General features: G+C 44.2%; 1 protein-coding gene across 1 annotated transcript in view; it reads left to right on the top strand.

Annotated features, from left to right (window-relative positions):
* The window catches only part of TXLNB (taxilin beta), a 63,947-nt gene that overhangs the window by 12,228 nt on the left and 28,174 nt on the right, over nt 1-23,545 (top strand). The window contains exons 3-4 of the mRNA XM_007058084.4: nt 916-1,007; nt 12,283-12,453. Of these exons, the coding sequence (XP_007058146.2) occupies nt 916-1,007; nt 12,283-12,453 (263 nt within the window). The remainder of the gene's footprint in view (nt 1-915; nt 1,008-12,282; nt 12,454-23,545) is intronic.

Here is a 23,545-nt window from a genome sequence, read left to right as displayed (position 1 = left end):
TTACACAGCTAAACGTACTCCAATAAACTGCTTCCGCGAATAAAGGTTACTCCGTTGCATATAGGGCGTTCGTGCTTTAGTGAGTCTCAAATTTCACTTCAGCTTCCAGACGTGGGTAAGAAAGGATGCCAAAAACATTAAAAATCACCCTAAATCATGTCACTGAGTTTGGCAAGGACAAATTTCATGTGGATGGTAATGGGCTCTTCTGAACTTTATGCAGCACGGCTGTATATTATGTTAAAAGGCAGATAATTGTAGGACACATGGAAAGCGCTAAGCAATCAATGAAAAGAAATGAAAACAAGAGGCTGAAACAGCAGGGCAAGTGACAACAGTGAAGAAACACTGACTGGATCATTCTATTAATTTTATTTTATTATAATGATTGATGGCACTGGTAGGCTTCAAACTCTTAAACATAAATATATCAATAAAACATTGTGTTTAACTGATACCTATATATATTGTTGCTAGGAAAACTAAAGTTCAGCTTTTCATTTTAATTCTAGAAAAATGCAGATTTTTATGGTTTCTTATTGGAGAATTTTGGTTTTTGTATTATAGAAAACTAGGATCCCGGCAGATTTTCAAAGGCAATTAACTCCCATCGACTGTCAATGGAATTTAGGCACCTAAGTGTGCTTTTGAAAAATCTACACCTATAGCTAGAAAACTGTTCAGGACCAAGTTCTAGAATGGGATCAAGTTCTAGAAATGTTTGTGATCAGCAGGCTCTGTTCATGTCTTTCTTTAAAAAAAACAAAAACAAACAAGGTGAAAATTATTCCTCTCATACCAAGAGGTTTCATTTCAAACTGATTCTTTTAGATTAACACATCAAACAGCCTATTTCCTAACAGCATACCATATACTAACTGCTGTCTCATCAATCCTCTGTTTCTTTTTTTTAAGGGAAGGAAGCCACGCTGCTGATGCAAAGCTTGAGCAAGCTGAGTACGCCAGAAGAGAAGCTGGACATGTTATTTAGGAAGTATGCTGAGATGGTTAGTATAGTATTTGTTGACTTATGTGAGAAAAAATAATCTATACCTGAAGCGATAAACAAGATGTGCAATGCAATATGCTCTGACTTTATTCTGTATAAAGTCTTTTATACAAACTGTGTCTCAAAACACTTTTCAGGGTTAAATAATAAATCATAGCCGAAGAAGAAGAAAAACTAAAGGGCAAGGACCAAAAGATATATTTTCAGAGGAGAACTGAAAAGAGATGGAGAGTTGATGAGGCAGAACACTGGCAGTTTAAATGAAATATGTACCAAACCTTTTGGTAAAGTGCAGCCGAATTGAAGACATGCATTTTGCCAACCAGCTGTGAGGCTACAGCCATGATAAAGAATTAACATCTACTGCAGCTGAAAAAGGATTTTCTCCTTATTAAATTTGCATATTTCCTACTATACCTAGTCCTTTTTAAAGAAGACTAAATATTATTTTTTTATACTATAGGTATAAGCTTATTTACCAAGGACCAGAACAGTTGTTTCTAATTCCATGTATTCTCTCCTCTTCATTTCTCAAGATTTGCCTGCCCCCTCATCACGCAAGCAACTTTCACAAGAAGATTCTGAGCACATAGTTTAGGTCAGAATCTTATCTCATATACACCAGAGTAGCTCCACTGATTTTCTATTCTGGATGTAACTGGGTAGAACTGATATCAGGCCTGGGGCCAATATCGCTTGTAACATAGGGAAAGCTAAGTAAAGTATCTTTGACACAAATATACAGGTGGCAGGCTTGTTCCCTACTTGCACCTCGTGTAATTATTTACATCTTTTCAAAGTGGTTGTAAAACCACTAGGGGCCTGATTCTCCTTTGCCCTGCTCCATGTATTATTAGCACCAGTGCAAAGTGAATGGACAACACTACCACTCTGATTTGGTAGGGTTTTATACCCACACTTCACATGTGTAAATTACTACACAAGCTCCCAGACAGGAGAGAAGTGGGTCCTATAGCTACCATCCAAGTGCCTGATCCTGCAGTGAGCTCCCTGCAGGCAGCACCTCTGCACTCCCTCCCATACAGAGCCCCATTTAAGTCAGTGTGGGCTGATTTTCAACATAAGTAAACTGGGTCCATGTGAACGCAGTGATCTTCCCATGCTGAACTAATTGTGGGATCAGGATCTAGTTCATCTTCTGTGTAATTCTATTGGCTACATTTGGCCCAGTGTGGGCACCAACAAAATAAGAAGAATTAGGTAGGTACATTGATTGATTTAGGAGCAGGATGATAAGAGACCTGATGAAGAACCAAGAAAAATCAGCCATAAAAATGTTGTGGACTAAATTTGCCACAGTGTGCAAGGAATTTGCCTGGTGACACCTGTGATCATGTACCATGAACATGGAGTGCAGTAGTAAAATAGGCAGCACTTGCTACTGGACAGCACTTTAGAGAGAAAATTTCAGGGAACACTAGTCTTCATTCTCTCTTAACTCTGCCTGCTGCAAACACTTCAATGCAACTTTTGTTAAATCGTTTTTCTCATGCACATTTAGAGATATGCTGAAGTACCAAGGTTTGGAAAAGAATCTTCTCCAAAGTTCAGGGGTGTTCATTTCTGGGAGTTGGCTTTAGATCCATCTCTAGAATATTAAGGATAAGGAATCAGAAGAGGTGTGACCGAGATGGGTAGAGATCCATCTAGTTTTGTTTGTGTAACTGAAACAGCAGTTCTGTGAAAACTGGCTTATCATAACACAAAAGTGCGCAAACAGCAAGGTGGCCTGTGATTTGTGACCCTTAAAATTGTAGGGATCAGTTATTTCATACACTGGAAACCTGCCTACTAATATCCACTGTGCTTAGGAAAACCAATGTTTGTGAAAAACACTGTTAAGAATTCCAATTACATCACCAACCAAAAGTCTTGGGTTTTGATGAAACAGAGAGCAGGTCAAGTTTGTACTTTAAACAGCTCTCTAAAAACCAGAAAACAATAAAAGTTAACAGCCTATCGCATTTGACAGCCTGACTTCCTCAGGCAATGATTTTCTCAGTGTATTGGTTCCTGCACTGTTTGCTTCCTAAAACAGATTAAAAGAAAACTGAGAAACTGAGCATGGCTTTGCACTATCAAACCAACACACACTTGAGATTAGTGGAATCCCTGGTTTCAGAAGTGGGTGTTACTATGGACACTCCACAGCTAAGAATGACTGACATTCCTAACTTTCCATTTCCTTTCTTTTGAGACTGATATTTATGTGTGTGTTTGTGTATGTATATATAATTTTTAAACAGGAAATTATACTCTGGTTTTAAGGATCTTTTAAAAGGAGTGGAGATAATTTAGGCATCATTTTCTCAATAATAATATACAGAGCTTTTAAAAACTAATTAAGTTGTAATTATGAGTAGTTTAAGAGTTTAAGAGCTATGCAGGTGGTGTCAGAGAGAAGGCTTTGGATTCTTTGACCATGGGATGGTGTTCCAAGAAGGAGGAGTGGTAGGCAGAGATGGGCTCCACCTAACGAAGAGAGGGAAGAGCATCTTCACAAGCAGGCTGGCTGACCTAGTGAGGAGGGCTTTAAACTAGGTTCACCGGGGGAAGGAGACCAAAGACCTGAGGTAAGTGGGGAAGTGCGATATCGGGAGGAAGCACGTGCAGGAGAGCGCGAGAGGGGAAGGCTCCTGCCTCATACTGAGAAAGAGGGACAATCAGCAAGTTATCTCAAGTGCCTATACACAAATGCAAGAAGCCTGGGAAACAAGCAGGGAGAACTGGAAGACCTGGCACAATCAAGGAATTATGATGTGATTGGAATAACAGAGACTTGGTGGGATAACTCACATGACTGGAGTACTGTCATGGATGGATATAAACTGTTCAGGAAGGACAGACAGGGCAGAAAAGGTGTGGGAGTTGCATTGTATGTAAGAGAGCAGTATGACTGCTCAGAGCTCCGGTATGACACTGCAGAAAAACCTGAGAGTCTCTGGATTAAGTTTAGAAGTGTGAGCAACAAGGGTGATGTCGTGGTGGGAGTCTGCTATAGACCACCGGACCAGGGGAATGAGGTGGACGAGGCTTTCTTCTGGCAACTAACGGAAGTTACTAGACTGCAGGCCCTGGTTCTCATGGGAGACTTCAATCACCCTGATATCTGCTGGGAGAGCAATATAGCGGTCCACAGACAATCCAGGAAGTTTTTGGAAAGTGTAGGGGACAATTTCCTGGTGCAAGTGCTGGAGGAACCAACTAGGGGCAGAGCTCTTCTTGACCTGCTGCTCACAAACCGGGAAGAATTAGTAGGGGAAGCAAAAGTGGATGAGAACCTGGGAGGGAGTGACCATGAGATGGTCGAGTTCAGGATCCTGACACAGGGAAGAAAGGAGAGCAGCAGAATACGGACCCTGGACTTCAGAAAAGCAGACTTTGACTCCCTTAGGGAACTGATGGGCAAGATCTCCTGGGAGAATAACATGAGTGGGGAAGGAGTCCAGGAGAGCTGGCTGTATTTTAAAGAATCCTTATTGAGGTTACAGGGACAAACCATCCTGATGTGTAGAAAGAATAGTAAATATAGGAGGTGACCACCTTGGCTTAACAGTGAAATCCTTGCTGATCTTAAACACAAAAAAGAAGCTTACAAGAAGTGGAAGATTGGACAAATGACCAGGGAGGAATATAAAAATATTGCTCTGGCATGCAGGAGTGAAATCAGGAAGGCCAAATCACACTTGGAGTTGCAGCTAGCAAGAGATGTTAAGAGTAACAAGAAGGGTTTCTTCAGGTATGTTAGCTACAAGAAGAAAGTCAAGGAAAGTGTGGGCCCCTTACTGAATGAGGGAGGCAACCTAGTGACAGAGGATGTGGAAAAAGCTAATACACTCAATGCTTTTTTTGCCTCTGTCTTCACGAACAAGGTCAGCTCCCAGACTACTGTACTAGGCAGCACAGCATGGGGAGAAGGTGACCAGCCCTCTGTGGAGAAAGAAGTGGTTCGGGACTATTTAGAAAAGCTGGAGGAGCACAAGTCCATGGGGCTGCATGCGCTGCATCCGAGAGTGCTAAAGGAGTTGGCGGATGTGATTGCAGAGCCATTGGCCATTATCTTTGAAAACTCATGGCGATCAGGGGAGGTCCCGGATGACTGGAAAAAGGCTAATGTAGGGAAGGGAAGAAGGAGGATCCGGGGAACTACAGGCCAGTCAGCCTTACCTCAGACCCTGGAAAAATCATGGAGCAGATCCTCAAGGAATCAATTCTGAAGCACTTAGAGGAGAGGAAAGTGATCAGGAACAGTCAGCATGGATTCACCAAGGGCAAGTCATGCCTGACTAATCTAATTGCCTTCTATGACAAGATCACTGGCTCTGTGGATGAGGGGAAAGTAGTGGACTTGTTATTCCTTGACTTTAGCAAAGCTTTTGACATGGTCTCCCACAGTATTCTTGCCAGCAAGTTAAAGAAGTATGGGCTGGATGAATGGACTACAAGGTGGATAGAAAGCTGGATAGATTGTCGGGCTCAATGGGTAGTGATTTATGGCTTCATGTCTAGTTGGCTGCTGGTATCAAGTGGAGTGCCCCAAAGGTATGTCCTCGGGCTGGTTTTCTTCAATATCTTCATTAATGATCTGGAGGATGGTGTGGAGTGAACCTTAGCAAGTTTGCAGATGACACTAAACTGGGAGGAGAGGTAGATATGCTGGAGGGTAGGGATAGGATACAGAGGGACCTAGACAAATTAGAGGATTGGGCCAAAAGAAATCTGATGAGGTTCAACAAGGACAAGTGCAGAGTCCTGCACTTAGGACGGAAGAATCCCATGCACCGCTACAGACTAGGGACTGAATGGCTAGGCAGCAGTTCTGCAGAAAAGGATCTAGGGGTTACAGTGGACGAGAAGCTGGGTACTAGTTAACAGTGTGCCGTTGTTGCCAAGAAGGCCAATGGCATTTTTGGCGGTATAAGTAGGGGCATTGCCAGCAGATCGAGGGACGTGATCGTCCCCCTCTATTCGACATTGGTGAGGCCTCATCTGGAGTACTGTGTCCAGTTTTGGGACCCACACTACAAGAAGGATGTGAAAAAATTGGAAAGCGTCCAGCGGAGGACAACAAAAATGATTAGGGGACTGGAACACATGACTTATGAGGAGAAGCTAAGGGAACTGGGATTGTTTAGTTTGCGGAAGAGAAGAATGAGAGGGGTTTGATACCTGCTTTCAACTACCTGAGAGGGGGTTCCAAAGAGGATGGATCTAGACTGTTCTCAGTGGTAGCAGATGACAGAACAAGGAGTAATGGTCTCAAGTTGCAGTGGGGGAGGTTTAGGTTGGATATTAGGAAAAGCTTTTTCACTAGGAGAGAGGTGAAACACTGGAATGCATTAACTAGAGAGGTGGTGGAATCTCCTTCCTTTGAAGTTTTTAAGGTCAGGCTTGACAAAGCCCTGGCTAGGATGATTTAGTTGGGGATTCGTCCTGCTTTGAGCAGGGGGTTGGACTAGATGACCTCGTGAGGTCCCTTCCAACCCTGAGATTCTATGATTCTAAGAGTAAAAGTAATATGACTTCAGTTATTTAAAAGAGGGAGGAGGAGTAAAAACCAGAATATTCAGAGTCAATGTTAAACTTAAAAAAAAACAAAACCCCAAATATCTACAGAATATGGGAATGAACTGTCAAACGCACCAAACCCCTGTTCCCACACCAGCCTTCTTTGTTTCTTTCATACTTTGCAAGATGTGTTATTTTTGGGCTAAGGATTTTTTTCTAAGTGCTCTAAGGACTCCACAGCCATAGCCTGTTGATATCTTCCATTTGGAAACACCACTGCATTTGTACAGTTTGCAGAGTCCTGAAAATTTGCCTCACCGAACATTGGCTTTATAATTGGTTTTATACACAAGTGTCTCTGATGTTGTGTGTGATGCTACATCACAAAATTGAGCTGTGCTCTTTTCAAGTAATGCCCTAATTTAATAACCTGGGTGATTTATACTGACTTTGATGGGATTTAAGCACATACTTACAGAGACCTCATGGCTGCAGCATAAGTTAAAGCAGGACCGGTCCTGCTATAATTTACTCTCCACTACAGTCAATCATAGCTTGAAAATATGGGCTCATACCACCAACTGCCCCTGCAGAGGAGAGGCTTTGAAGAATCTATCAGAAGAGAAGCACAAAAGCATTCATGCTCTGCTGCCTCTCGAGATATAACTCTGACATACATTAGCCATGATGATCAGGGATGCAACCCCATGCTCCAGGTGTCCTTGTGCCTCTGACCGCCAGAAGCTAGGACTGGACAGCAAGGGATGGATCACTCACCAATTGTCCTGTTCTAGTCATTACCTTGAAGCATCTGGTACTGGCCACTGTGGGAAAACAGGATACTGGGCTAGATGGACCACTGTTCTGACCCAGTATGGCCGTTCTTCTGTTCTTATGACATTGCTAAAGTGAATAAATTAACAAAATTAACCAAAGGTTTTGCTGACAAATGCTTATGCTATTTACTCTGCTCTACCAGCTGTGCTCTAGCCCAGCACAACCAGTAAAGGTGGTTTGGATTAGTGGAGCAGGGTGTGCTTTATCTTAATTTTTCCCCACAAAGCATTGTGCCAAACTCCCTTGTGGTCAGTTTACACTCTTAAGGCTCTCCCTATCTGGAAAAAAAGGCTAGAACCTTAGCGTGAAATCCTAGCCTCACCAACATCAACAGGAGTTTTGCCATTAACTTCAGCGGGACCATGATTGCAACATTTTTTATTCGTAATATCATTACTGAAAGCTTAGGTCTCCAACTGTCATTTGTTAACCTTTACAAGTCCACTGGAATATGATGGCCATTCTGTCATTCTTAATTTGCCAGTGAGTTACTGCCCAAAGATTCTTCTTCAATTTCAAAATAAATACCATCTTCTCAAGAACTTTCAAATACAAGTTTCTAGGGCAACCCGTTTTTATAAGATGTAGCAAAAAAGCAGAAGAATTTCCAAGTCATGATTAAGACCTAATTCTTTCTAAGTCCAGTGTCTCAAAAAGAGCTTGACTGAGTCATCTACGATTTGGACAAAATATTATCTGCTGGGCACAGGTCACACATGCAAAATCTGAAGCAAAGAGAATATTTGTTATATTTTTAAAAGGAGAGGGAAAGTGGGTCAAAAATCAGACTTATAAAGGAAAACAAGTCTCAGCCTTAATTATAGAGAGGCTAGTGACTCTCTATAATGGTAGAAAATGTATTTCAGCAAGTGCAGTCTGATCATATGTAAACATAGTTTGGGGCTATATATAAAAATATGAATATGTATAGTGAAAGTTGGACATAAGATGCAAATATATTTGAAGCAATGGAAGTATAAAACAATATTCATTAAGATTGTCCTCTGGTTTGAGCTACATATCATTTCACTTAGTGAACTCTCCTTGTCATGCCGTTTTAGTGTTTCAGAGGCCATTCTGTGATATTGCTGATAAGATAGTGATTCACAGTGTCTTTTTTTAAACCAGACAACACTATTCACAGAGACATGGCAAGATAAGTGAACGACTTGTGGAACATACTTTCAGTACTACATGTCTTTGTTCACAACATGATCCCTGTGGTGAAGAGTGGTGCTGTGTAGCATCAATAGAACAGCAAAGACCCTATCTGACTTCTTGAAGTCTCTGGCACTTCTCCATTCATAGGGTCAAAAGTCTGCTTGGGGTAGGGTGGTAATTTTGTTTGTTTTTCTGGTAGGTATTATGGAGTAGAAAGGGGAATCGGTAACTACCATTCTTATGGTGGAAAGACTTTGTCCAAGGAGTATTTTTTTGGTAGGGGATTGTGAGGTGAACGTTATTCACAAGTTTCTTCAGTGAATAATTCCTGGCCTGTAGAGCATTCCAGTTGTGGATATTGAAACTTAGATTAATTAATAGTTGAATAGATAAATCAGTTTCCACTGCTTTAATTAGCCACATATCATGTGGTATTGTTTCTGTTCACAGATTAGTTACGTAAATCACCCAATCAACAAAGTCTAAAATTCAAGTTTTATATTCTATTGTAATATTCGCAACTCACATCAGCACTGTATTGGTCAGTTGCATATGTCAACCATCAGGGAACATAAATAATACCATGTAACTTATGTAACTGACCAACACAGTGCAAATATTGAATTGTCTACTTTATTGTAGAATGTGCAATTCCCTCTAACTGTAACAGGATCAGGTGCCTCTCAAGAGCCCCTCATGGTCAAGGTTGCTTCAACAGCACCCTGCCTCGGTTTCCCTTATTCCTGAACACTTTAATTAAACTCCACCAGGCCAGAGTCCTTAAACATTTCCCTTTTGGGTCTAATTTTCTGACATAGATAATTGTTCTTGGACAAAGCCTTTCCACCCTAAGAATGGCATACTCAGATATCCCCTTCTACTCCACAGTGCCTACCAGAAAAACAAACAGACCCATCACCATCCTACCCCCCAAGCATACTTTTGACCTCATAAAGGGAGACACGTCAGGGGCTCCATGAAGTAAACTGTGGACTTTGCTACTTCTATTGATGTTGGACAGCCCCACTCTTTATCACAGGGATCGATTGCACTGTGAACGGACAAAGAAGTGTAGCACTGAAAGCAGTGCTCCACGTGCTGTTTGTTATCTTGTCACGTTCGGGGCTGTAATTCAGATCAGTGAGAGGTTGTGTCGTTGCTTCTCCTGTAACCCTGAGTGCCTTAAAATGCTCTGCTGCTGTAGCTCTCCATCTGGACGCTCCAACCCTGCATACAAACATGTACTGAGTCTGTGTGAGTTAAGCAGCCCTGGTTCAGCAACTCTGACTCCAGCAGCCTACTTGTCACACCACAGCCATGCTCAGGACTCCACCAGCCTTGGTTACTACTAGTCAAGTGACTCCAATACTTGACTAGTAGTTCCCAAATTTCCCCAAAACCATCTGTCCTGAAATGCCCAGCCCTCTCCTGGATCACTCAGAAGAGTAATAAGGTCTGTTGCTCCTTTAAAGAGACAAAAGCACAGCAGTTTGTTTCTTTAACTAGTGTTGACAATCACTTCAATTCTAACAAGCTCTGGGTTGATTTAGAATAAAAGTAAAACAATTAATTTTATTTAATCAAAAAGAGACAGGGTATAAAGTCAGAAATGGTTACAAGCAAATAAAAGTGAAAAACACTTTCTAGTGACAAAGTCTTAACAAAACTACAGTCTTGATTCAAGGTAAGACTCTTACCTTGCTCCTTCCAGCAAGATGGCAGACCAACCCATTAGTCAGGATCTCCCACAAAATCCAAAAGTCTTGGTTCCCTTGTCTTCTTGGGTGAAAAATAACTTGGGGTTCTTTGCCCATCTCTTTTATACACCAGTGAACTTTTGAAATGTATCCTTCCCAAAGTCCAGTGCCTCTGCTGTGAGGAAAAGTGCCATGGAGTCTGATGGAGAAAGTTCCCTCCTGGTTTCTTCCCTGCTCATGCTTTCTACAATGCAAAGTGATCTGTCCCTGCAGGCTCCAATATGCCAATGGCTGATCACTTGACTATAATTACTAGCTGTCTGTGATTGTACCGGAATGGAAGCATAGAGGGTTTTTCCAGGCAAAGAAAATGCCTTTCTCCACTCCCCAGATTTGTCTAGTTCAAATACATTTTAGCAACATCATACAGAGGGAATTCATAACTTCACATATAACACGAACACAGGCATTTTACAGTGATACTAATAACCGCTGTATTAGCTTTCATATGATACCTCATAAGGCATATTTTGTATAAATATTATTGCAGTAGTGCGTAGAGTGTGAATACAGGGGTGACTAACTCAAAACAAACTCAATCCTGGGGCTTCTCCCCTTTTCCCAAAAGAAGATCCAAGCCTTTCTGGTTCTTCCCTATTTTTGGCAGGCCACTCCCAGCCCTACCTTGCTGGAGTCATTTGGTCCCTGAAATCTCAGACTCTCCTGCAACCTTCTAATTCTCTACAGCTTCACTCTGCCATAGATTCTTCTTTTATAAGGCCCAGGTGACTTTCTCTAGCACAAGGGTGGTCAACCTGAGCCTGAGAAAGAGCCAGAATTTAACAATGTACCTTGCCAAAGAGCCACAGTAATACATCAGCAGCCTCCCCATAAGCTCCCCGATCCCCGCTCCCATCGCCTCCCACCCACTGGCAGCCCCACCGATCAGCGCCTCCCACTCCCCGCACCTCACGATCAACTGTTTCATGGCATGCACAAGGATCTGGGGAGGAGGGGGGAGAAGCGAGGGCATGGCAGGCTCAGGGAAGGGGGCAGGAAGGGGTGGAGCGGGGGCAGGGCCTGTGGCAGAGCCCGGGGTTGAGCAGTGAGCCTCCCCCAACACATTGGAAAGTTGTCGCCTGTAGCTCCAGCCCCGGAGTCGCATATTAACTTCTGAAGAGCTGCATGTAGCTCCGGAGCCACAGGTTGGCCACCCCTGCTCCAGCACAACTGGGCAGTCATAGGTGCACTGGATCCCCTCCTTCTTCATTACCCTGTCACAGTAATGAACAGCACCAATCAAAAGTACAGTTGTAATTCTACGATCAAATGCACCACTAAAAAGTAGTTGTGGCAAATATTTGGAAGTTCACACCAAATACTTACTTCAGCCAATATAGTATGATATTATTTTTTGGTGACCTAAAGGAATTTGTACCGCTAAAGAATGCACTGCCAGTGACAGCAGAAACCCACAGAAAGGCTACATTTTTGATTACCAAGGGCTTTTCTTTCAACAGCTGCTGGGTATCTAGTAAATTTTTGAGTTTTGTTGCTTTCTGGCAGTGATAAGTGAACAAGGTCTGTCTGAAAGACCGGTCTACTTCTCACAAAGCCACAGTATAAAATGAGTAATCACTGAGTTACCTCATGACAGGGTATGAGAATTCCCACTGCATAAGGCTCCAGTGATTGCCCCGGTTTTAAACAGCAAAACAGAACAAAAACATTCAAACTTGGATCTGGCAGACTGAAGAAGAAAGAGTTGAAACGGGAGGACAGAATATTAAAAATTACCTTCATGCTCCCCCCATCCACATGCGCGCGCACACACACAAACACATCATTCACTGGGCTATTGTACAGATTGTGATTTTACTGCCTGTAGTTTGCCTCTCTTCACTAGGTGCTGATATAAATACAAAAAACTCTCCAAACAGTTATGAAAGAGGAGGAACTTAGTTAAAAACCAAAGAGCGCATTTTCTTTTCCTTCCTTTCAATATACTGCATTTTTATTTTTACCTACATTTTGCCCCTGTGTCTTTAGCTGGAAGAACATCGTGCTGAGCAGAAAAAGCTGAAGTATCTACAGAAGAGACAGGCGCAGATCATCAAAGAGAAGGACCAGCTGCAGAGTGAGCACAGCAGAGCCATCCTTGCCCGAAGCAAACTTGAGAGTCTCTGCCGGGAGCTCCAGAGACACAACAAAACCCTCAAGGTTAGTAAGAGGCCTCTCAAACTATACAGCAGGATATATGCCCCATACTGTGTGGGCAGGCTCAGAAACGTTACTATGCTGTTCAAACATCACACTGAAAAGATTATTTACATTAATGTATACAATATGCAATTATATACCGTAGGCCTCATTCCTGCTTACATTAAGGCCCTTTACCCAGTTCTGGCTCTGTAAAAGGGCCATTAGGTGAGTGTAAATGACATTTTCACCAATTGTAATCCTTATTTATACTGTCAGAGTGGTGCAAAGGGCCCTTTGTGTGAATGACACACAGGGTATGCTTACACTGCAATCAGAGGTGTGACTGAAGACTGTGTAGACATACCTGAACTAGCTCTGATCTCTCTAATGCCAATAGCAATAGCAGTGAGGCCATTGCAGCAAGGGTGGCAGCAGGGGCTGTACAATCATGCCTGGAACCCTGGGCAGCTACTCAAGTGGCTAATCGATGTTGCCACCCTTTCTGTCATGTAATTCTTGTACACAGTAAGTTGCAGGACTGCTGCTAACAGTTCAGACTCTTGTGCCAGATGTGGCCAGGCTACAGAGATTCCTTTACAGAGAGAGATACATCAGATGTGCCTGCCATGAGATCCTTTAAATCAGCGTTTCTCAAACTGGGGTCTGCGGACCCCTGGGGGTCCATGAAGGTACTCCAGGTGGTCTGCGGGCCTGGCTGATCAACTCCGTCCCCCTCTCTCCCTCAACTCCTCCCCTCCCTTCCAGTGCCTCCTGCACACCGGGAAACAGCAGTTCAGCAGTGTGAAGGAGGGACTGGAAGGATGGGCGAGGAGTGGGGATGGGACACGCTTGTGGGAGGGAGTGGAATCATGTCCAGGGTGACCAGCCCCATTGATCAACTCCTCCCCCTCCCTTCCAGTGCCTCCTGCATGCTGGGGAACAGCTGTTCCCCAGCTAGGAGAAAGGCGGGGGGAGCTAGGACCGGGTGTGCTCTGGGGAGGGGGAAGAAGAGGGGCAGGGGTGAAACAGGGGTGGGAAGAGGTGGAGCCTTGGGGGAAGGGGTGGAGTGGGGGCAGGGCCTGGGGCTGAGCAGGGGGGCTTGCGGGTCTGTGAAAATTTTTAAATCAAAATGGGTGTCCTCGGGTTGCTAAAGTTTGAGAACCGCTGATTAATGCATTGCTAGTCTCTGGCTTATTACAAACTCAGGTAAAGTATGTTTCACACAAGACCACCTAGTGGCAAAACATTATAATGCAGCTTTATATTGCACTATATCTCCCCCTTTAAGTTTTACATTCCAATCATTTACAAAATGTACACTAGGACACGGTCTTTAAAGTTCAATATGGATTAGTCTGTTAAGTGTCTCTGAATCATACTGGTTTTCTAATTACACAACCTGAACATGTAACAACTCGATCATCTGGCTATCCATAGTTGCAACAACTGGCCATGGTTGGTTTGGAATCTGTGTCTTTTTTTTCTTGTTATGTACCTACCATCTGCAGGTACATAACTCTGTTGATTGTGATCTCTCAGCAACAAACTGTAGTTGTCAACAGTTTCTGCTGAACTCTCCATGTTGGTTTCAGTCACATATAATCTGGGCATGAGGGTTTTTTTTCCCCCTTTACAATAGCTAGATTTCTCCATCCTTTTTCTCCATTCAGCTTTGACAAAAACACGATCATGTTCTACACCCAGCAGTTCTCTGAGTTACCTCTGTTGTAAAAGAGTTTATAAGCTCTTTCCTTTTTAGCTGATTTGGCTACTCCCTTCATGTCTGGCCACTTTGGAGATATGACTTTGGAAAAGAACCTAACAGTAGTTCTGAGGTCTTCCCATCAGGAGTTGTACTGGATTATATAGGCATTGATCTGTAAATCAGAAGAGCAAGGAATGGATCTTCCTGTTGTCTGAACAGCTCTCTCAGACTCTCCATTTGCTTGTGAGTAATGTGGGCAGCTAGTAATATGATCAAAATCATATTTCAGTTGGAATTACTTATATTCTGCGGTGGTGAATTGTGGTCCGTTGTCTGTCACTAGTTGTTCTGGAATACCAAAATGAGCAAAAGTGCACATCAGTTTCTCAATAACAATAAGACATATTATGTCTTTCAAATACATTTCTATATACCTGGAAAACTATCAACCAGCTAATGATGGCCTCTGAATTAGCATAAATTTCCAGCTAGTCTCTTCCAAGACCTGTCTGGTAGAGTTGTTATTCTATGTGACAGGTTTCAGAGTAGCAGCCGTGTTAGTCTGTATTCGCAAAAAGAAAAGGAGTACTTGTGGCACCTTAGAGACTAACAAATTTATTGAGCATAAGCTTTCGTGAGCTACAGCTCACTTCATCTATGTGGTTCAGCATTGCCTCTTAAAGTTATTTTACTGGATCTCCTTTTAAAACTCCAGTATCATCAAATACTTCATTGAGTTCTTCCACCTTTCTCACTAGTCCCATCATGGCTGCCATACAAAAGCTGAGAAGATCATTGGTCTTTAATCCTTTGATCACATGCACTTTGAGTGCAAAACTTTTTTTTTGGGGGGGGGGATGTTGTTTCTGTGGGGAACTGGCCTGTGCAGTTCAGAATACCTCCAGGGCTAGTCAGAGATGTGTCAGGTGACTTCAGCTCTGGGAGGTGCTGAAGGTGATTGTAAGTCCCCTCTGATAATATGACTCATGTCTGCTGCTGAATCAATAGTCTTTCCATGAATATCCAGTTTCACTCTCCAGGTGGGCTCTGTGTCATCACACATGATAAAGCCCAGAAACTATGGCTCTTGATTGCCTATAATATAAGTCAACACCCTAACTGCTTTAGTGCAGCAAATTGCTGCACAACGTCCATATTTTGTGCATTTATTACATATTGCACCTTTGACTGGACATGTATCCCTGGGCTATGAATTTTCCCATATCTTATGCATTTAGTCTAAAAAGTATGTATTTAGCCTGGGCTATATCCCTCTTAGCCTCAGAGGTCCTATGATAATTACTTTTAGCCCTCTTTACAGCTTGTAAGCTAGTTTCTTGTCTTTCAGGTCTGGCAAATAGCTCTTGATTTTGCTGTTTGACCAGTTCAGATACTTTGCTATCTGAATAGCTGCCCGTAGGGTTTTCTGTTTTTAACTGATCATAGAGCTCGTAGATAAAATCTTTCAAAGCAGCTGTATTCTCAGGCCCAAAATCACAGTTTTCTGCTAATGCATGTAAAGTTCTGATAAAAGATTCACCAGATTCCCCTGTTTGTTGAATTCTTTGGTGAAAACATGCCCTTTCATAAATCACATTTCTATGAGGTATAAAGTATTCATCAAACATAGCCAGAAACCTTTCACAGTCATCTCTGTGACTCCCTTTAGTAAAGGTAAAATACTTAAAGATATGCTCTGGGTACTTTCCCATCGCATAAATTAAAGAGCATACCTGGATATCTCCAGTTTCCTTATGGAGTTTGGTTACATTGTGAAATCTTGCAAAAATATTGCTTCCAGTCTCTCCATTCTTAAGGTGTGTCAAAGCTGAAGTTCTCTGGGGCCCTAAAGAGTGGCATGCTGATAAAATAGATCCTGAAAACGTTGTTGCTTTTTTTCAATGTGCAACTTTTGTTACTGCTTTCCTTCTGTTTCTGTTCTCCTCTGCAGTTAGGTTGCCTTTACTGCTGACATCTTGTCATGTACCACATATGGACTAGTTACAGAGCTTCCACCACAGAGAGAGATACAGAGAGATTGTGGTGGGATGACTATCCCACACTTACCTTGCAGAGTTTAATGCAGGCCAGATGGGCCAATTAACCCATTAGGTAGCTGATTAAGGAAGCTCAGCTGGGCAGGATTAAGCATGGCCTATAAAGCCCAGGAGCTGAAAGAAGAAGGGGTAGCTGGGAAAAGGTAGACACTCCTAGGAGAAAGGGAAGAGTGAGTGGAGACTGCAGTTACTACCTGGGAGAAAGGCTTCGGGGAACTGGTAGGCCCAGGAAGAAATGGGGAACCAGTAGTAGGAAGTAACCCAGAGATAGAACAGTGATGCCAGAGAGAGGAGGCCTGAACTGCTGAGCTGAGGGCCCCTGGCTGGAACCCAGAGAAGAGGGTGGGCCCAGGTTCACCTACCAGCCATTGGGCAAGTAGCACCAAGGCAATGAGTGGGAAGACTGCCTAGGACTATTGAGGAGCTAAACCTCCCCTGGAAGGGGTGAACATGGACTGTGAAACAGCTGGAGGGCCAAGCCACAAAAAGGACATTACAGGTCCTGAGGCTGTGAGGGGGGCTGCAGGCGGACAGCAGAGACAGAGTGACGGTGTGCAAACTGCAGGCAGGGAGCATCAGCCTTGAGTTAATCCCCAGAGTACCACTCACCAGTCTGGCTGTGAGTGGTGCGCACCATGACAGAGATGTGTTCTCTTTAAGACACACTTTAATGCACTGACAGGTATAGCCATTGAGGTATATGCTCAGATAAGGTATATTACACATTGCACCACTTAGTGACTAAACAGCATAATACAGTTTAGCATTTCTCTACACATTCTGCCACGGCATCACTGCTATTGTTATTCAAGCTAACTAGATCAAAGCTAGCTCAGGTATTTCTACATGTGTTGTAGTCACAGCTCTGATTGCAATGTAGACATACCCTTAGACTCAGTATGTTTTATATATTACATATGTGTTTCCATAACAAAATAAGCACTAGTGATTTGCTGCAGGAGACTCACAAGGAGCTATTGGGTATTTTGATATAATTTGGGTGCTAGGGTATTTTGAAATGACCATTGAGGATGAACCAAGCCAAAAAGTCAGTCTGATTTGCCTTGAGGATGAGAAGGATGTTGACCTAGTCTGTAAAAACTGTCTGAAGTTACAGTATCTGTGTGAGAGAGAAATTTTAATGTGTGTCAATGGGCTCAGATTCAAAGTGTGTCTGTAACTTCTTTGGTGTATTAGGTTGTCATGGATTCATAGGGTCTGGTCTATGCCCCAGCCTGTAACCAGTCCCTTGGGAGTGACCCCTTTAGTGTGCTCGTCCCCAAGGATCCACACAGTTCCATAGGGGAAGACCCATGCCTCCAGGACTCATAAACTAGGCCTTCAGGCACCAGCAATCCATGGCTTCCTGCAGTGAGTCCAGCCAAACCAGACTCCTGTGGGAGACTTGGACTATGCCCCATCAGGGCTCAGTGTTCTCAGTGAGTATCTGTAGTGACACCAAGCAGCTTTTTCAAACAAGTTAACAATTTATTAGTCACCTAGCGTACAGAATCTGAAAGTCCTTAGGTTAGCACAGAGAGGCAAAGGTTAAGAGAATTCAGCCTGGCCAATGCCAGGCCGGGGTTCCCTTCAGCCAGCTAGGCTCTCTCTCCATTTCCATCCCTTTGTCCTTAGTTCCCGGTGTTTGAGTGTCTCTCTCCAGAGGCCAGTTCTCAGCCAGCTTTTCCTTTTGTCCTCCAGCTGGTGCCTTTGCTCTGCCTTCCTTCTGAGAGGTGGGGAGGAAATTTTCTTCCTCTTGATTGCTGATTGCTATGAATGTCCTGGCCAATGTCCCAGTCTTTCCAGGTTCTCAATTGATATGCTTTTCAGCCAGTCCTTTCATGACCTATCCATACCACCAGAGACAGTTTAGTTACACAAATACTTCATATCTCTTACTTTGCCCCAACAGTAACATTTTGGCCCTTTATACTCTGTGCATAGCAAGGCAAAGCATGGAGGGAATCTCAGACACACGGGAATCATAAAAATATTACTAAAATTCCCACTTTTCACATATGCCACTTAGACGTGAAATCTACAACAACCATGTTTCTTTAAATATCTTATTTTCTATTAAAAAGGCTCTGTTGCTAATTTTTCTGCTAGTTGTTTGTGAATACCTATAAATAATAAATAGTATTATTGTTATTACATAAAAAATCTCTTCTGATCATTTTATCTTAAACCAATATCAGGCAGTTTTAAAGTGACTAAAGTATGTCCACTCATAGTTAAACCAGTGGAAACCCTAAGTATTTTTTTTAAAACCCACCTTTAGTTAAACCAGAGCAACTTTGTGTGTAGAGCAGACCTAATAGTATGGTGAGAGTAGATATGGAACTGGTTGCATTGTTGAATATCATAAATGACATCTCAGTAGTCAGATACTTCTTGATCTCACTATGACTAGGGTAACAAAGTTTGCTCCCTATTTTTGCATGGGGCATAAGTAGTTCATAGAGCCTTTTACCTTTGAACCTAGCGAGACTATCTCCAATATCTGTCACCTTTTAAACCATTTTACTTTGGAACTGGGTGACCAGCCAGGCAAACTTTTGGCTATTATTATAAAGCCAAATTCTGTCTGGCTTCCATTGGCTTTAGTACTTGCCATGTGAACACACAAAACACAATTACACCCATAGCAAGAATTGAGTGTAAGCCTGTCCCCTAAAGAGGACAGAAGTTTAAAATTTGGCCACTACTTTCTTAGCCCTGGTCTCCACTACAAGTTTAGGTCAAATTTGGCAGCATTAGATCGATTTAACCTGCACCCATCCACACGACGAAGCCATTTTTGTCGACTTAAAGGGCTCTTAAAATTGATTTCTGTACTCCTCCCCAACGAGGGGATTAGCGCTGAAATCGACAGTGCCAGGTCGAATTTGGGGTAGTGTGGATGCAATTCGATGGTATTGGCCTCCGGGAGCTATCCCAGAGTGCTCCATTGTGACCGCTCTGGACAGCACTTTCAACTCAGATGCACTAGCCAGGTATACAGGAAAAGCCCCAGGAACTTTTGAATTTCATTTCTTGTTTGGCCAGCGTGGTGAGCTCATCAACACAGGTGACCATGCAGTCCCAGAATCGCAAAAGAGCTCCAGCATGGACTGAATGGGAGGTACTGGATCTGATTGCTGTAAGGGGAAATGAATCCGTGCTATCAGAACTCCGTTCCAAAAGATGAAATGCCAAAATATTTGCAAAAATCTCTAAGGGCATGATGGACAGAGGCTACAACAGGGACCCGCAGCAGTGCCATATGAAAATTAAGGAGCTCAGGCAAGCCTACCAAAAAACCAAAGAGGAAAATGGCCGCTCCAGGTCAGAGCCCCAGACATGACACTTCTATGATGAGCTGCATGCAATTCTGGGGGGGGGGGCTCCCACTACCCCACCCGTGTCTGTGGACACCTGAAAGGGGGGAGTCTCCTGCAATAGGGATGAGGATTTTGGGGACAAGGAAGATGAGGAGGAGGAGGATAGCGCACAGCAGGCAAGCAGAGAAACCGTTCTCTCCGACAGCCAGGAACTGTTTATAACCCTGGAGCCAATACCCTCCCAACCCTCCCAAGACGGGCTCCCGGACCATGAAGCCGGTGAAGGCACCTCTGGTGAGTGTACCTTTGTAAATATAATACATGGTTTAAAAGCAAGCATGTTTAATGATTAATTTGCCCTGAAGACTTGGGATGCATTCGTGACCAGTACAGCTACTAGAAAAGTCTGTTAACATGTCTGGGGATGGAGTGGAAATCCTCCAGGGACATCTCCATGAAGCTCTCCTGGAGATACTCCCAAAGCCTTTGCAAAAGGTTTCTGGGGAGGGCAGCCTTATTCCGTCCTCCATGGTAGAACACTTTACCACGCCAGGCCAGTAGCACGTAGTCTGGAATCATTGCATCACAAAGCCTGGCAGCGTATGGTCCTGGTGTTTGCTGGCATTCAAGGAACATCCCTTCTTTATCTCTCTGTGTTATCCTCAGGAGAGTGATCATCCCAGAGAATTGGGTGGGGAGGGGGGTTTAGTTGGGTTTGTGCTGCACGTTAACCTGAAAACCGCAGCCCTCCTTTTAAATGGCCAACCCAATGGGTGCTTGGTATGGGAAAGGAGGGCGCTGCTATCTGAAACCATTCCCACATGTTATGAAGGTTGAAGAAGCTGAAAAACTGTGACTTACCATGGCTGCCTGCAAGCCGAATTCTGTTGCCCAGCCCTGCATGTGTGATCTCTCACACCAAACCGGCAGGCCCTCAATATAAGAGGCAAAATGTGACCATGTACCGAAAGCACATGTGCTACATAATGTTAACAGCTTGGTTCACTGTGAAAGAGTCTACCCATTTTTCTCTAAAATGTGTCTTTTTAAATACTACTCTCCCTTTTTTTCCTCCTGCAGCTGCAAATATTTCAATGCTCCCCCTATCATCTCCATCCCAGAGGCTAACACAGATAAGAAGGCAGAAAAAAAGCATTCGTGATGAAATGTTCTCTGAGCTCATGCAGTCCTCCCACACTGAAAGAGCCCAGCAGAATGCGTGGAGGCAAACAATGTCAGAGTCCAGGAAAGCAGAAAATGAACGCAAGGACAGGAGGGACGAGCGAGATGAGAGGTGACGGGAGCAAGATGAGAGATGGCGGTAGCACGATGAGAGGAGGCAGGATGCAATGCTGAGACTACTGGGGGATCAAACTGATACGCTCCGGTGTCTGGTGGAGCTGCAGGAAAGGCAGCAGGAGCACAGACTGCTGCTACAGCCCCTCTGTAACTGCCCTCCCTCCTCCCCAAGTTCCATAGCCTCCTCACCCAGACGTCCAAGAATGTGGGGTGGCGAGGGGTCCTCCGAGCACCCAACCACTCCACCCCAGAAGACTGCCCAAGCAACAGAAGGCTGGCATTCAATAAGTTTTGAAGTGCAGTGTGGTCTTGTCCTTCCCTCCTCCCCTCATCCACCACCCCACCCGGAGCTTCCGTCCTCCCCTACCCTTCCCGGACTACCTTGGCAGTTATCTCCCTATTTGTGTGATGAATTAATAAAGAATGCATGAATGTGAAGCAACAATGACTTTATTGCCTCTGCAAGTGGTGATCGAAGGGGGGAGGGTGGTTGACTTACAGGGAAGTAGAGTGAACCAAGGGGGCGGGTTTTCATCAAGGATAAACAAACACAACTGTCACACCGTAGCCTGGCCAGTCATGAAACTGGTTTTCAAAGTTTTTCTGATGTGCAGTGCACCCTGCTGTGCTCTTCTAACCGCCCTGGTGTCTGGCTGCATGTAATCAGTGGCCAGGCAATTTGCCTCAACCTCCCACCCCGCCATAAACGTCTCCCCCTTACTCTCACAGATATTGTAGAGCACACAGCAAGCAGCAATAACAATGGGAATATTGGTTTCGCTGAGGTCTAATCGAGTCAGTAAACCGCACCAGCGAGCTTTTAAATGTCCAAATGCACATCATACCACCATTCTGCACTTGCTCAGCCTATAGTTGAACAGCTCCTTACTACTGTCCAGGGTGCTTGTGTATGGCTTCATGAGCCATGGCATTAAGGGGTAGGCTGGGTCCCCAAGGATAACTATAGGCATTTCAACATCCCCAACAGTTATTTTCTGGTCTTAGAAGTAAGTCCCTTCCTGCAGCTGTTCAAACAGACCAGAGTTACTGAACCTTTCAGGTACCTTTCCCGGCCATCCCACGTTGATGTCAGTGAAACGTCCCTTGTGATCCACCAGTGCTTGCAGCACCATTGAAAAGTACCCCTTGCGGTTTATGTACTTGCTGGCTTGGTGCTCAGGTGCCAAGATAGGGATATGGGTTCCGTCTATAGCCCCACCACAGTTAGGGAATCCCATTGCAGCAAAGTCATCCACTATGACCTGCACATTTCCCAGACTCACTACCCTTGATATCAGCAGATCTTTGATTGTGTTGGCTACTTGCATCACAGCAGCCCCCACAGTAGATTTGCCCACTCCAAATTGATTCCCAACTGACCGGTAGCTGTCTGGCGTTGCAAGCTTCCACAGGGCTATCGACACTCGCTTGTGAACTGTGAGGGCTGCTCTCATCTTGGTATTCCTGCGCTTCAGGGCAGGGGAAAGCAAATCACAAAGTTCCATGAAAGTGCCCATACACATGCTAAAATTTCGCAGTCACAGGGAATCATCCCAGACCTGCAACACTATGCGGTCCCACCAGTCTATGCTTGTTTCCCAGGCCCAGAACTGCCGTGCCACGGCATGAGCCTGGCCCATTAGCACCATGATGCCCGCATTACCAGGGCCTGTGCTTTGAGAGAAGTCTGTGTCCATGTCCTCATCAATCTCGTCATCGCGCTGCCATCGCCTCCTCGCCTGCTTTTGCAGGTTCTGGTTCTGCACATACTGCAGAATAATGCGCAAGGTGTTTACAATGCTCATAACTGCCCCGGTGATCTAAGCGGGCTCCAAGCTTGCCGTGGTATGGCGTCTGCAGGAGAACAGAGTTGCAGCGGAAGCGGTGGCTGACAACGGATGCCACGAGAATAGATATTTATAGAAAATGATGAGAGCACCTGCAAGGTGGATTCATGAGAGCAAGAGAGCAGAGTTGCCACGGAAGTGGTGGAGGATGACGGTTAGCACTGCGCACATTTCCTGAGGAAGAACACACTTACCTGGGAGCCCATGAAGACAACATGGAGAAATTCGCTATTGAGACAATAGCAGCAGAGCAGAGTTGCAGTGGAAGCGGTGGATGACGACGGTTAGCAGTCCTAGTGCACCGTCTGCTGCCAGCAGCACCTAGGACACAACAGCAGCGGTGTCGGTGAGCTGAGCTGAGCGGGCTGCACGCTTGCCGTGGTATGGCGTCTGCGTGGAAAAAAGGCATGAAACGATTGTCTGCCATTGCTTTCATGGAGGGAGGGGCCACTGGCGACATGTACCCAAAACCACCCGCGACAATGTTTTTGCCCCATCAGGCAGTGGGAGCTTAACCCAGAATTCCAATGGGCGGCAGAGACAGTGCACCACTCCATAGGTCGATGCTAGCCACGGTAGTGGGGACACACTCCGCCGACTTAATGCGCTTTGTGTGGGCATACACAATCGACTGTATAAAATCGATTTCTAAAAATCTACTTCTATAAAATTGACCTAATTTCATAGTGTGGACATAAAGATGCTATAGACCTTTCTGTAAAACACAGAAGCACTAAGCCTACTCCAGCCTTGTGCAGACATTACAAGCAAGTAAAATAAAATAAGCCTATAGGAAAAAATATCAGTGTCTCCAAAATGGATAAGAATTAAATTCATAATGAAGAAAGTCAGTTGCCAACTCTCACAAATTTAACATGA

Source organism: Chelonia mydas, chromosome 3, assembly GCF_015237465.2.
Source record: "Chelonia mydas isolate rCheMyd1 chromosome 3, rCheMyd1.pri.v2, whole genome shotgun sequence".
Taxonomy (NCBI): domain Eukaryota; kingdom Metazoa; phylum Chordata; order Testudines; family Cheloniidae; genus Chelonia; species Chelonia mydas.
Note: the sequence above shows the minus strand (reverse complement) of the source record. Positions and strands in the feature narration are given on the sequence as shown.